The sequence below is a fragment of the Python bivittatus genome, unplaced genomic scaffold (assembly GCF_059951505.1).
Source record: "Python bivittatus isolate LINGU-HERP-01145 unplaced genomic scaffold, Pbiv_v1 ctg000480_np1212, whole genome shotgun sequence".
Lineage (NCBI taxonomy): Eukaryota > Metazoa > Chordata > Lepidosauria > Squamata > Pythonidae > Python > Python bivittatus.
In genome coordinates, this window is record NW_028277075.1 from 1,646,851 (window position 1) to 1,658,988 (window position 12,138).

The 12,138-nt window shown below is 36.3% G+C and overlaps 1 protein-coding gene across 1 annotated transcript in view; it reads left to right on the forward strand.

Annotated features, from left to right (window-relative positions):
* Positions 1–12,138, forward strand: part of CATSPERB (catsper channel auxiliary subunit beta) — a 71,601-nt gene that overhangs the window by 26,115 nt on the left and 33,348 nt on the right. The window contains exons 13-15 of the mRNA XM_088145072.1: positions 1,536–1,688; positions 5,890–6,034; positions 9,845–9,996. Coding sequence (XP_088001198.1) covers positions 1,536–1,688; positions 5,890–6,034; positions 9,845–9,996 — 450 coding nt within the window. The remainder of the gene's footprint in view (positions 1–1,535; positions 1,689–5,889; positions 6,035–9,844; positions 9,997–12,138) is intronic.

Below are 12,138 nucleotides of genomic sequence, written 5' to 3' on the forward strand. Positions count from 1 at the left end.
TATTTTATATATGTGTAATTTTAATTGTCAGATCTATATGGTCATTTTGTATATGAGCCTGCTTTGATATATTGTAGCTAATTTTCTGGTCATTGACTGTAAATAAATAAGTAAATATACAATTTTAAAAAAAAAAGGAAACAATCCATCAACAAGGTTTTTTCCAGCATCCTGAACCAAATTCATTTCATTTCACTGAGCCTTTCAAACTAGAGCTGGCATCATAGCCTGTTACACTGGGGTAGTTTTCATGTTTGGAGCAAACTTGTAGTTCAACTTCTGAGTTTATAGGTTTCAAAGTTGTCATAGTCTTTAATTAGTCTTGAATAATAATCACCATATGGTTGAGTTCTTGGTGTTCTCTGATCTTGTTTTTATTCCTACAGAAAAGCAAGCTCAGAGAACACCAAGAACCCAACCATTCAACCCTGAGTAATATTTATTCTCCACTATGGGACTCACTACATCTTTAGATATCCTATGGCTACTTGGGCATGCTCGCATCCACTATGAAGGCTAGCATCATTTCACCTTTTATCAGTTCCTGAAGAATGAATCATTAACCGCCCAGTTGTTTTGCTATCACTCTCTAGTAGTTTCTCGTTATAATCTTGTGCATTAAGAGGTCTTTATAGTAAGTCTCCTAGGAATAGTATCTTTAAAGATAAGCACCTATTAAAAATGTTCTCATATGGATCAAAGATTTGCCTTAGGTGTCCTGTCAGCAAAAAAACCCAAAACAAAACAACAAAAAACAAAAAGAGTGCATTGTCCATAACAATAAGGTAGTTTTATATCCAGATCGTTCGGTAGAATGAATTTCCCCATTCTACAAAGACAGAATAAAAAATTCCAGGTAGTTGCCCTTACTTCCCCTTTTTTATTCAGAATCACTGGAAAATGGGATCACTCTTTAGATCCAAAGGAAACCGAATTCTATGTAAGCCCAGAGGTACAGCTGTTTCTATAGTATCTGAAAAAATATTTTGAAGGAGACTCACAAGGAATCGTTTGGATGCTGGCATGTTTCTTCATAGGAATAACAAAACAGATTTGCCTTGAGCAACTAAATGCCATGGCACAGGTCCTTATGAACCTGTGAGGCAGAGTTAAAAAAAAATAGAGGTATAATTATCTGCATTTGAGTGTGCCTTGAACTAGAAGAAATGATTCTGAGGAATTCTGATGTTTTTGGAGGTGGAAAGAAGTTTTGCCCATCAAAAGACAATGAAGTACCTATGTGGCAATTTAGGCTTCACAGCTGAAGTAGAAGAGAAGTTTCCTGTTTAATAAAACTACTTTTGCTTATTCTCTTTCTCCATCCAAGCCCCCACCCTAATTCTTCCAGCTTAAATGCTTTCTGAGTATCTAGGAAAAATCCCAGTTTCTCAACATGGTCTCAGAGGCTCAGATGAATCCTGTTCCACTGGCAAACTCACTTGCTAAGTTATATGCTAATTCACTTGCTAGTTCATTCTGTGCCCTTGAAAATGTACAAAATTCTGTAGTTAATTTTTTTTTCCTTTTCTTCCCAGAACAAAAAAATTGTATCTGTGCATAAGTTAACAACAGGTGCATTGAATAAAAAAACCAAATTTCCTGCCTTCTGGTTTCCAGATCCAAACTTTGTGCCATCTGGATTCTTTTTTCATCCAAACAGTCATTTCTTGTATGTTTATGGAAACCAGGTGTGTAAAATGGAAGAGATGTTAAAACTGACAATTAGAAGTCCATAATGATATTATTTAGAGCATTTAGTTTGGGATGGACTATAAGTCCTTCAATCTTTCTTGAGCTATTCTTTTGTTGGTTTTTTTGGCAGTGGGTATACTTGAAGAGTATAAAATGCCTGCACAAGATACACAATCAGGTCCAAAAACTTCTGATTGACATAGCAATGGTACAAAAATTGGCTTTAATTCTGGAGACTTCCCAAACCTGGTTGTTTAGTTGGTAGTGCACAATTGCCATATGAGAGCAGCTTGAATAGTTTGTAATTAGAGGGGAAATTAACTCTGCCCTCCAAAAGTGGTAAGATAAGGCATTTCAGAAGCACATGTGCTACTGACTCTATTTCAGACTCTGAGCAGATACACAGACACTCTAGGTAAGGAATACCTGCCCAACAGTAACATTGAGGGGACAGCATCTAGTCGTGTCAATATGAAGGCCCTTCTGTGTGATGGGACTCATAAAAATTTTCTATAAACCACCCAGAGTCACTTTTTAATGAGATGGGTGGTGACAAATTATTTATTTATAAATAAATATAAAAATAAATAAATAAATGATACAGATAGTGTATAGGGGAATTGTAAAAGGGAAGTATGTGAGCCCTTGTACCAGAGATTAGAAGGACTGGTTCTGTCTCTTTGTAAATGAAAATCTAAAATTCTCTGCTTGAGCACTCTTCAGGCTTCATCTACTGTAAGCCTAGCATGGATAGAGACTGGGGGTTGAGCCAACAATGATCCAGGTCATCCATTATTTCTTTCTTCCAAGAAGACTGGTATCAGCTTGCCAGGACTAGTTGGGGTATTGATTCACCCTCCCTAATTGATTCACCTCCCTTTTATATCTTCCAGCCTGCATGCCAGCTTCTTGGCAAGAAAATCTTGCCAGCCCTTTAATTTCTAATTAGTTCCTTTTGCTGGTTTGAGTAGGTCAGCAAATTTCCAAGAATTTGGTGCTGATGTAGATGGATATAGGTGTATCATAAATTTACATCATCTGAAATGTGTCCTTGTTGTGAGAACCTTGCTAACTTCCTTACTACTACAACCATGCCAACATCCAGGAAGTGCTAATTTGCCACAATTTGGCTGTGAATATGTTCAGTATTACTTCCATCTATAAGGACATCTCTTTTTCCAACCTAGGAATTTACCTGGTTTCTAAGTAGGCTTCATTTCATTTTTGTTAATCACATCTGCTGTGCAGGTGTTCCTAAGAAGATCTAATTTGCTTCAGCCATTTTTGAAAGCTTCCATTCTTTCTTCATGCACACCCAAAGATGGCTGCCGGTGGTGTCCATAGGCTCTCAGTCATTTCATCAGAATGACAAAAACAGTGTTGTGCTGTTGCAGTGCAAACACCATCCTTTTTGTTGTGCATGCGGCATTGAAATGCATGTAGAAAAAGGGTGGGACTTACAGCATAACACCACTTTTGTCAGTGTGACATCCCTTACCCTCCCTGTGGATATCGCTAATGGCTGCTTATAGTTCAATGCTATAATAAGTTATAATGCACATAAAATGGCTATGAGTGTAAGCTGTCTACATTTTTAACAGTTTGAAATTTTAGTTGACCAGATGGAGAAGCTGGACAGTGTACAAGATTTTTGGGTATGCTTATCATTTATAAACATACACAAAGTGTTAAAATAATTTAATCTTCTCTGTTTCCATTAGCTCTGATTAATAATCCATTCCTTGGGCTCAGGAGTTTGAATTAATTATCAGATGATTGACTAAGACCTTGCGTTTTGTTACTTTACAAGAAAATATTTAGTTAATTTTGTTGCTTTATAGGAACTTCACAGAATAATGTAGACTTTCTAAATAGGAAACTTTATGTCTGGCAGCCCAATCAGCAGTGCTTATCTATCTTTAGCAGCAATTAAGTATCAGGTTAATGGTCATAAAGCGTTCCAAATTCATACAGATCAAGGTTTTCTTACTAGACAGACAGTGTTCAAGGGCAAACAATGAAAGCACAGTGCAAAATACAAACCAGCTCAGAATTTCTGATAACAGCTCTACCCCAAGGGAATTTCTCCACAGAAATTGCTGCAAGACCACAACAGCCCTGTAGTTCCAGTGGCCCTTACTGAGCTGAGCTATTTCCTAAACAGCAACAGCCTCCAACCTGCTCTGTTTTTCTCACAAATTAATCTTGCTGGGTCCAAGATTAGTGCACCTCAGTGTACCTGAGCATTCCTCAGTTGTTCTGCTTTCTGTTGCTCCCTCCTCAGGTAGCTCTGAGTCACAGTGGTTGCTGTCTCTGTCTCCTTGCTGAGGCCTGGCAAACTTTCTCCTGATCTTCTTCCTTATTATGGAGGTCTAATGAGACTAGATCATGGTCATATAGCCAATACCACTTTTAAAAGAAGATGTTGCTTAAGCTTCAAGAAATACTTTAAACTAGTGCCTGCCTGGTGCCTTACAAAGAACAAAGATTAGTCTGTCATCTCTCCCTTCTGCTCCTGGAGGAGACAGATAAAAGCAAGGCCAACTCTACGTGTAGCTGAGAGCTTAATTTATAGCTCTTCTAATGAGCTGTGGCTGTTTTAATATATTTGCTTGGTTATTTTCCTCAGGCAAGCAGGACCCTTTATAACCATACATTTGTCTTTAGGTCACATTCTAAATTACATTCAATAATCCTACTTTGAACTTGTTTGTCTGCATCCATAATCCTAGAGCTTTATTGTGAAACAAATCTTCTTGACCTTAAATTCAGGATCATCTTCCTTTTGGATAAAATATGGTAAAAATAAATCTAAAAGTGCTTTTGAGTCAGGCAAACTCCTGGTGACTAATTGGACACAATCTTGCCATTTTCTTCACAACAGTATGGAAATAGCTTGGCACTGCCACCTTCTGGGACATTTTTTAATTTCTTAGCTTAGCTAAAAGGTCCTAATTTCTAAGCACGTCTAACCATACTTTCCTTCTGAGCCCCAACAAGGTAATAAAGTAAACTCTGGATTGATTAAGAGGCCAGTCAAAGTTGGATTGTTGATTAGAAGCCTGAAAAGAAGCATGACTGACTGAAGGTTCTGGCCAATATTTTAGCACAACTAAAAAAGACCAGGTGACAGTTGGGTAAATGACTGTTCAGATGATCATTGAAAGTTGAATTGGATGAGTTGACTTGTAGTTGAGAGAACAAGGTTCAGAGCTGGAAGAAGAGAAAACTTATCAATCTGAGGAACCTATAGGGAAAAGAACTAAGGACCAAAACCAGAGACAACAGAATGGCACAGAGAGGTGATATTTTAAGCAAGGATCAGGGCTCAGGACCAGAAAGTTCCAAGCAGCCTGGAGGGAACTTTAGCAAAGACACTTAGAAATTGAATCTCTCTGGGAGCTGAAAGCAGAAGAATGATGTGTGGAGAAATCAATCTGAGGAAAATGGCCATTAAGAGCTTACATTCTAAGGTGTTCCTCCCCTAAGTAATAGGAATGGTAGTCAAACATATATAATCTAACTACATTTGAACTATTGCAGCTTATTATTTGAAAAGCAATGCTTGATCCCCTTTGATAAATACACTTACTAAACACTACAATATTATTCATCTGGTAAAATTCTATCTGATAATAATACCAACTCCATGACTATGCCAAGAATCGTGGGCATGGTATGGTGTATTTTTTTTTCTTTTTTGTTGTAACTGAGGTTTACTTGGGAATGATACTAGCAATTGTGGTGTGGAGTCTGATAGATTCATATCTCTCAAAGCTTTGAAACGAGGAACCCAGACACCTTTCTGGTACAATCTATATGACTGGTCACTCACTGCAAGATTTGGCTAAGAATCATTGACAGCTATTAATTTTCTGATGATATGTTTCAAGAATAGGAGCAGAAATGATAAGAAGGAAGACATTATCCTGCTGCACATTCATTATCGCTCCACTGTAAGGAAGAACATATCAACAGGTTTTATTGTGATGATGGAATTTTATAACTGTTGTGTCTATTTTTTAAGTAACTCCATGGCTGAGGAAGAATTTCATTAATGTTTTAAAATAACTATACTTCAGTGGATACTTTGGTGGGCATATGTAAATAGTGGTCAGTTTGTTTAAGGTGTTGTGATGCTACTGTTTTAAGCTATCATGATGGCTTTCCTTATATTCAATTTTGTCTTCTTTTTAGATGTGGGCTTCTATTGATGGAGGCAATACATTTATACCCTTGGTTAGACTAATTAATGAGACTATTGTAAGCACAGACACATGTGTTTACACTCAGGGAATTGTACTTGTTACTGACAAGGCAAATATTTATTACATTAAAGCAGGTAAGAAATTCTTTTAAAATTAAAATTACTCTTAAATTGTGAAGCTTCTAAAATGTGACAAGATTCAGATTGCTGTCTTTCCCCATTAGCATGCAGAACAATAAAACATCAAATATTGAAATATCAAGAATAGCAAAAAAGGGTTAGAATGTATTTATTGTAAAAAGGGATAACTGTTGCGATAAAGCACTTAATGGCAGTTTGAAATCTGAGAAGTTTATTATGAGCTTAAGCTCTCTAAAGAACAATTGAACTGATACATCAAATGTTATTTGATAGATAATCAATGTTAATAGTGCAGCTGTGATAATGTGGATAAATGATAGGGGCCAAAAGACCATAAATCACAAGATGTGACATTTCTAAGGAAAGTTTATGCACATAGATCACCATCTTAAGGAGAAAATCAGGTGTAATTAGGCTTGAGTACCTCCAGGACCCATACACTTAATCTCTCTGTGCAAGAGACACATAAAATATCGTATTAACATTTTTTTCTTTCTTTCTCTTTCAAACCAAAATTAGAGTAAAGTAAGTAAGGTCTCCTTTAAGTTGAGCTTGATCTCTGGTGATTTCATGGACACAACCATGCAGTATTCTTGTCAACAATATAGAATTGGTTTGACAATGCTTTCCTCCAGGATGTTTTTCTTTACTTACAGTCTAGCTTATAAACCTGCTGTTATCTGGTGATCTCCTACTCAACCTGCTTAGCTTTTGAAGATCAGTCTAGGTTGGCTAAATGCTGTCACCAAGTTAGGTATCTAGCCAATGCAAAATCTCTCTGTTTCACCGTATTTGAATACATCATTCTGAGGCCAGAAACAGAAATTCAGTTGGTACCCAGTATTTTTTCCCTTTCCTAAATTTTATAGCAACTTGCAAGGAAGGGGATCAGAGTTAGAGTCAGAATTACTGATTTTCATTAGCCTCAGAGTTGAAAAAAATGGTAAATCTCCTTTGCTCCCTTCCTCATGCTTAGTTTTTGCTTTTAATTAAACTCTTTATTTTATTTTATTTTAGTTATTTTATTTTATTTTTGTTAAATTTGTATGGCTGCCCATTTATCCAGTGAAACTTTGGGCAGCAAAGAAAATAAAAGACATCATCAATCATTAAGCACCAAAGAAAAACCCAAGTCCAGGCCCTTTCAATGAAAATCTCAAAAGATATTAGATATCCATACCAGAGCTTCAGAACTAACAGCCTGGCTGCAATGCCAGGGTGCTTTATTAAATAAATTATATTAAACTAAATATTATTTTACTCCAATAAAAATAGACATGATCACTTATTACTTTTCATTGCTTTTTGGTAAACAAAACATTAGGATAATAGCTTAAAGTACTGTTTAAAAAGAGAAATAAAAGTGCTAAAACAAAAACAAAAAGAAAAGATTTATGCTTCATTTCTTCCCATGATTACATTTCTATAGATGAGGGTAATCTTTAGGAAAGCTTTATTAATATGACTAAGAAATCTTGACCCAAAATGAATGAATTTACTTGTAACATTCTTCAAAGCTCTTTGCTGTTGCTATACATTTTTCCCAAAGAAATTCAGTAATACTGATCCAAAAGCAACAATAAAAAAGTATTTTATGGTAATTTTCCAGTGATGACATACTGTACAAAGTGACTTTGAATCCATTCCTTAGGCAGCACCATATCTATGCTTTAAAAAAGAAAAAAACCAAACCAGCAGCAGAATTCCCAGCAAAGACAGTTATGTGATTTTTCTGATTTTTTCAATACTTGTTGATGAAAATTCATGGCTATGAAAAGGTATCATTGGGACATGCATTCCTGCTCTAGGATGTATTGCTCCTATAATTAGGATGCTTAATTTATAATTAGGATGCTTAAATTTCTTTCTGCCTCACAAGAGAAAAAAACCAAGTTATTATCTGGGGAACTTCTCAAATGTGCTTTTTTTGCAACTGTGCGGCAGCAGCTGCTCAATCCTGGGAAAAGGTGCGGCTGTTTATGGTGTTGCATGGGCATCATCATGCCCTCCAAATCGCATTTGCCCTTCTGGACCTCTGCACAACCTCTGCTCGTGCTCCTTAATATCAAAATACACAAGAATTCAGAAATTTGCACATTGCTTTGGGGGAGTTAGAAATCCTATTGTAAATCATAGCATATAAGCTCCTGTCAAGAAGGAAGAGTTCTTCCATAATAGAGAATGAGACTCTGATGATCAAACAGGTGTACCAGATGCAACTTATTTTTCAGAGGCAAACAAAGCTGGGCTGAAAGAGATGCAGAACTTACACTAATGTGAAAGAAGCCCAGTGTGTGGCTTATATAAACTATGGAGAAATACATAAAATTAATTACTGCTTCTAGGGAATCTGCCATCTGCTAAGTTGGACCAGAGATTCCTAGCCTTCTCTAAAGATTTCAGATAGAACTATTAAAACTAGAGACATCAGAGATGATGATGTGTCAAGGTGCCAGTGATCATCTTTAAAGTCATTCATGACTTGGGATCTAGCTATCTTTGAAACTACTCCAAATAGACTCTGCTCACCCAAGGTGTGCCTCTGGACAGCACTTTCTCAGAATCCCCACCCCACCAGAGACGTGAAGGGGGGGCCTTGGAGGCCAACATCCTGTCCTCAAACCAGATCCTCACTCTTAGTATTTAGAAGCTTTTAAAAATGTAACCTTTTAAATGTACATTCAGGAATTGAGGCAAGGATGAGAGATCTACCTGAACTGAGATGAATCTGGCTAGGTGGTGCTATCATATGGCGTGATTATGTTGTTATTGTTGGTCGCACAATCAGCCAAATGTTTAGACTGGATTTGGCATTTTTATTCACCTATTGAGTCCTTCCCAAGGACTTGGGATAGGCAGATGTTGTTTGATGGCGTTAAAGGTATCATTGCAGGATGTAAACTGTTCCAAGTAAAGCTGCCTTTTGCAATTGACTGATGGTGATTTTGGCAATGCCAATGGTCTACAAGTGGTGCCCCAGATGTTTTGGGATTGCACCCAAGGCGCGTATGTTGTTGTTGTTGTTGTTGTTAAATTTATGTTGTTGAGATGATTGTTATATAATCTGGATAAAATTTAAGCTACTGTATATATTCTGCTATGCTGTAAGCTGTTTAGAGTTGTATGACTGAAGTGACATAGAAGCATGTGTAATAAATAAATACATAAATACATAAATACATAAATACATAAATACATAAATACATAAATACATAAATAAAGCAAGCAAGCAAGCACTGGGACAACAAATGTTAAAAGCTGTGATTTAGTAACATTTTCTCTGTCACCCATTTTTTTTCCTGGAAATTACAGTGTCTTTGCATTCATCTCACTTGTTGATTTCCCACATTGAAGTTACTGTATTGGCTGGAAAACAAAAAGCTCAGTGCAATCTTCCATGGGCTCTTGACTGTTTTTCAACCATCAATTTCTTATACAGTTTCTATCAAAAATCAAAGGACCATTCAAAACTGCAGTCTATAAAATGCAAATAATCACTCCAAAAAGGAAGCCATCCAGACTGCCAATCTCTGTTTGTACATGAAAGCACCTTGTACATGTAGATTTGTTCACTGCTGTATTTGTTTTAGAAACTATTGTCTCAAGTGACATGGATCTATGGAGTGAAACAGTTATATTCACTTCTTTCTAATTAAAAAATCTTGTTTCCTGATTACATAGAGTAAACTCAGTTTGATTAGAAGAAATGTTCTCTTTTAAGTGAAAACATTTCTATGTGAAGTCATACAGTTTATGATAGTAAAATGAGGTACACACACATTGTTTATATTTTTTTCTCTGTAGGAGCAACAGAATATGCCCGGCTTACAACAATGCCACTTGGTGTTTTCAGCATGTACTTTGATCACCTGGGAATTTTGAGTCATATAACTCTAAATAGAACATCTGAAGATGGTTTGTCAGTTTCTGTGGTGGATGTAAACTCTTTATTGAAGGTTTGACATTTATTGTTTATTTAATATGCTGATGAAGGTTACTTATAAAATATATTTTTGCTATTATTAATCTCAGCTCATGCTGAACTTTCTGACAATATTGCTAATTTCTGGAGTCTACCTGGTATACTTTGGTTAAATTCCCTTCCTTCCATTTTCTTATACATGCCCCCCTTTTTTTTTTAATGAACGTGCAATTGCAATGTGTTTGCAATTGCGCCTTCAATTTCATAGAATTCCCCATCCTTACCAGATCTTTTTCTTCCTAAGGATATGAAGCCATTGGATCCATCCACCTTCCCTCAGAGTTCTACTCTTCTGAAATCCAGTATGAAGGTCTACCTCTTCTTAGCTATATCTTCTGGATATTACAAATTCAAAGGCAACATAGTTGTCTTCCCCAAGGTGCCAATCACCTTCACTTCTTCAACCAATTGCTCCCTGTTGGTGAGGATGAAGTTCAGGATAGCAGATCCTCAGGTTCTTTTTGCTACCTTTTGGCAAATAAAATTGTAATCAAGAGAGGGCAAAAATTTGTTGAACCTCTGACTCTTGGCAGAGTTAGATTCCCCAAATCTCTCTTATTACTATTGCACGCCTCTTTGAAAGACTGGCCAATTGACACAAAAAGAATTCACCTGTATTTTCTGCTGTCCAGGTAGTCTCACAATGGGTTTCTTTTTTTCTTAACAAATACTTTCAACAGCCTTTCCATGCTCTGATTCCTGAATTTCTGTGCAAGTATGTATTTTTTTTTCCTTTACATATAATGCAACACCCCACCATTTCTATTGGGTTGGTTCTTTTTTTAATAACTTTTAGCCATTTTATGCTATGGGTCAATCATCTCCACAAATGTCAGTGATGCTTACCACAACATATTTGTCTTCCATGGTAGAATCTCTATTTCTCTCTATTTATTTCCTATACTCTGTGCATTGGTGTACAAACATCTGAGGTTCTGAGTATCACCTGGTGGTGTCTCTGTTGTAGCATCCTACAAAACTCTGAGTGCCCAACCTCATTTCCTGTTTCTCCCTGTATGTTCTATTTTCTTGGCTCTAACCTTGACTGCATATTTGGTTCTGAGTTTTCGCTCCAATTGCAAAGAGAGAAATGTCTTTCTGACTATATTTTCTACACCATGTATGATTTTATATCATGATTTATCCCTACTTTACTGTGAATTAGAATACCTCCAGTACTCTAGTAACCTTTCTTCATAGAAAATTGCTCTACCCTGAAATAATTATGATTGTCACTTTATGCAGCTTTTCCAGTCCTACAATATCCTTTTTGAGATGCAGTGTCTAAAAATGTATACAGTATCTCAAAAGCCATCACACTCTAGATTTATAAATTACTGTACTAGCAGTTTATTTATATATATATCTTCTAATAATTCCAAGTGTGGAATTTGGCTTTTCTGTTGCCATTGCACAGTAACTTGACATTTTCACTGAACTATTAACCAAGGATCTAATATCCATTTCCTGATTTTATTATCAGCTCTGGATTACTGTATATGTGAAATCAGAGGGTTTTGCACCAACATGCATCACTTTACATTTGTTTACATTGAAGTTCAGAGCCAGGTCAGAGAAATCCTCATTGAACTTTTTGCAATTCATGTTTTATTTTATTGCCCTGGACAGTTTGATCCCATCAGAAAACTTGGCCATCTTGTCCTCACTCCTAAATCTAAGTCATGCATTAACAAAGTAGAAAGCACTTGCCCCTTGTACATTTCTCCAATGTAAAAACTGTCAATTTGTTCAGGGATCTTTAGGGAGAGATTTTTGTCAAAGACTGTTTGAAAGTTCAAGTATTAATGTCTGATGGACTACCCCTACCATCATGCTTGCTGACTCCCTCAAGAAAATTTAAAAAACAAGTGAAACAAGGTTTAACTTTATGGAAGCTATGTTGCTTCTTTTTCAGCAGCCTAATTCTTTTATCCAAGTTATTATTTACTGTTTAATAATATTTTCACTATTTTCACTATTGACGTGGATTTCTAGTATCTCTGTACCCCACCCCACCCATCCCATCCCATTACATTGGCCATTTGAAAGTAATCAGGGACATCAGTATCATATATAAATACTTGGATTTGAGATGTTACAACTTGCTCCAGAACTG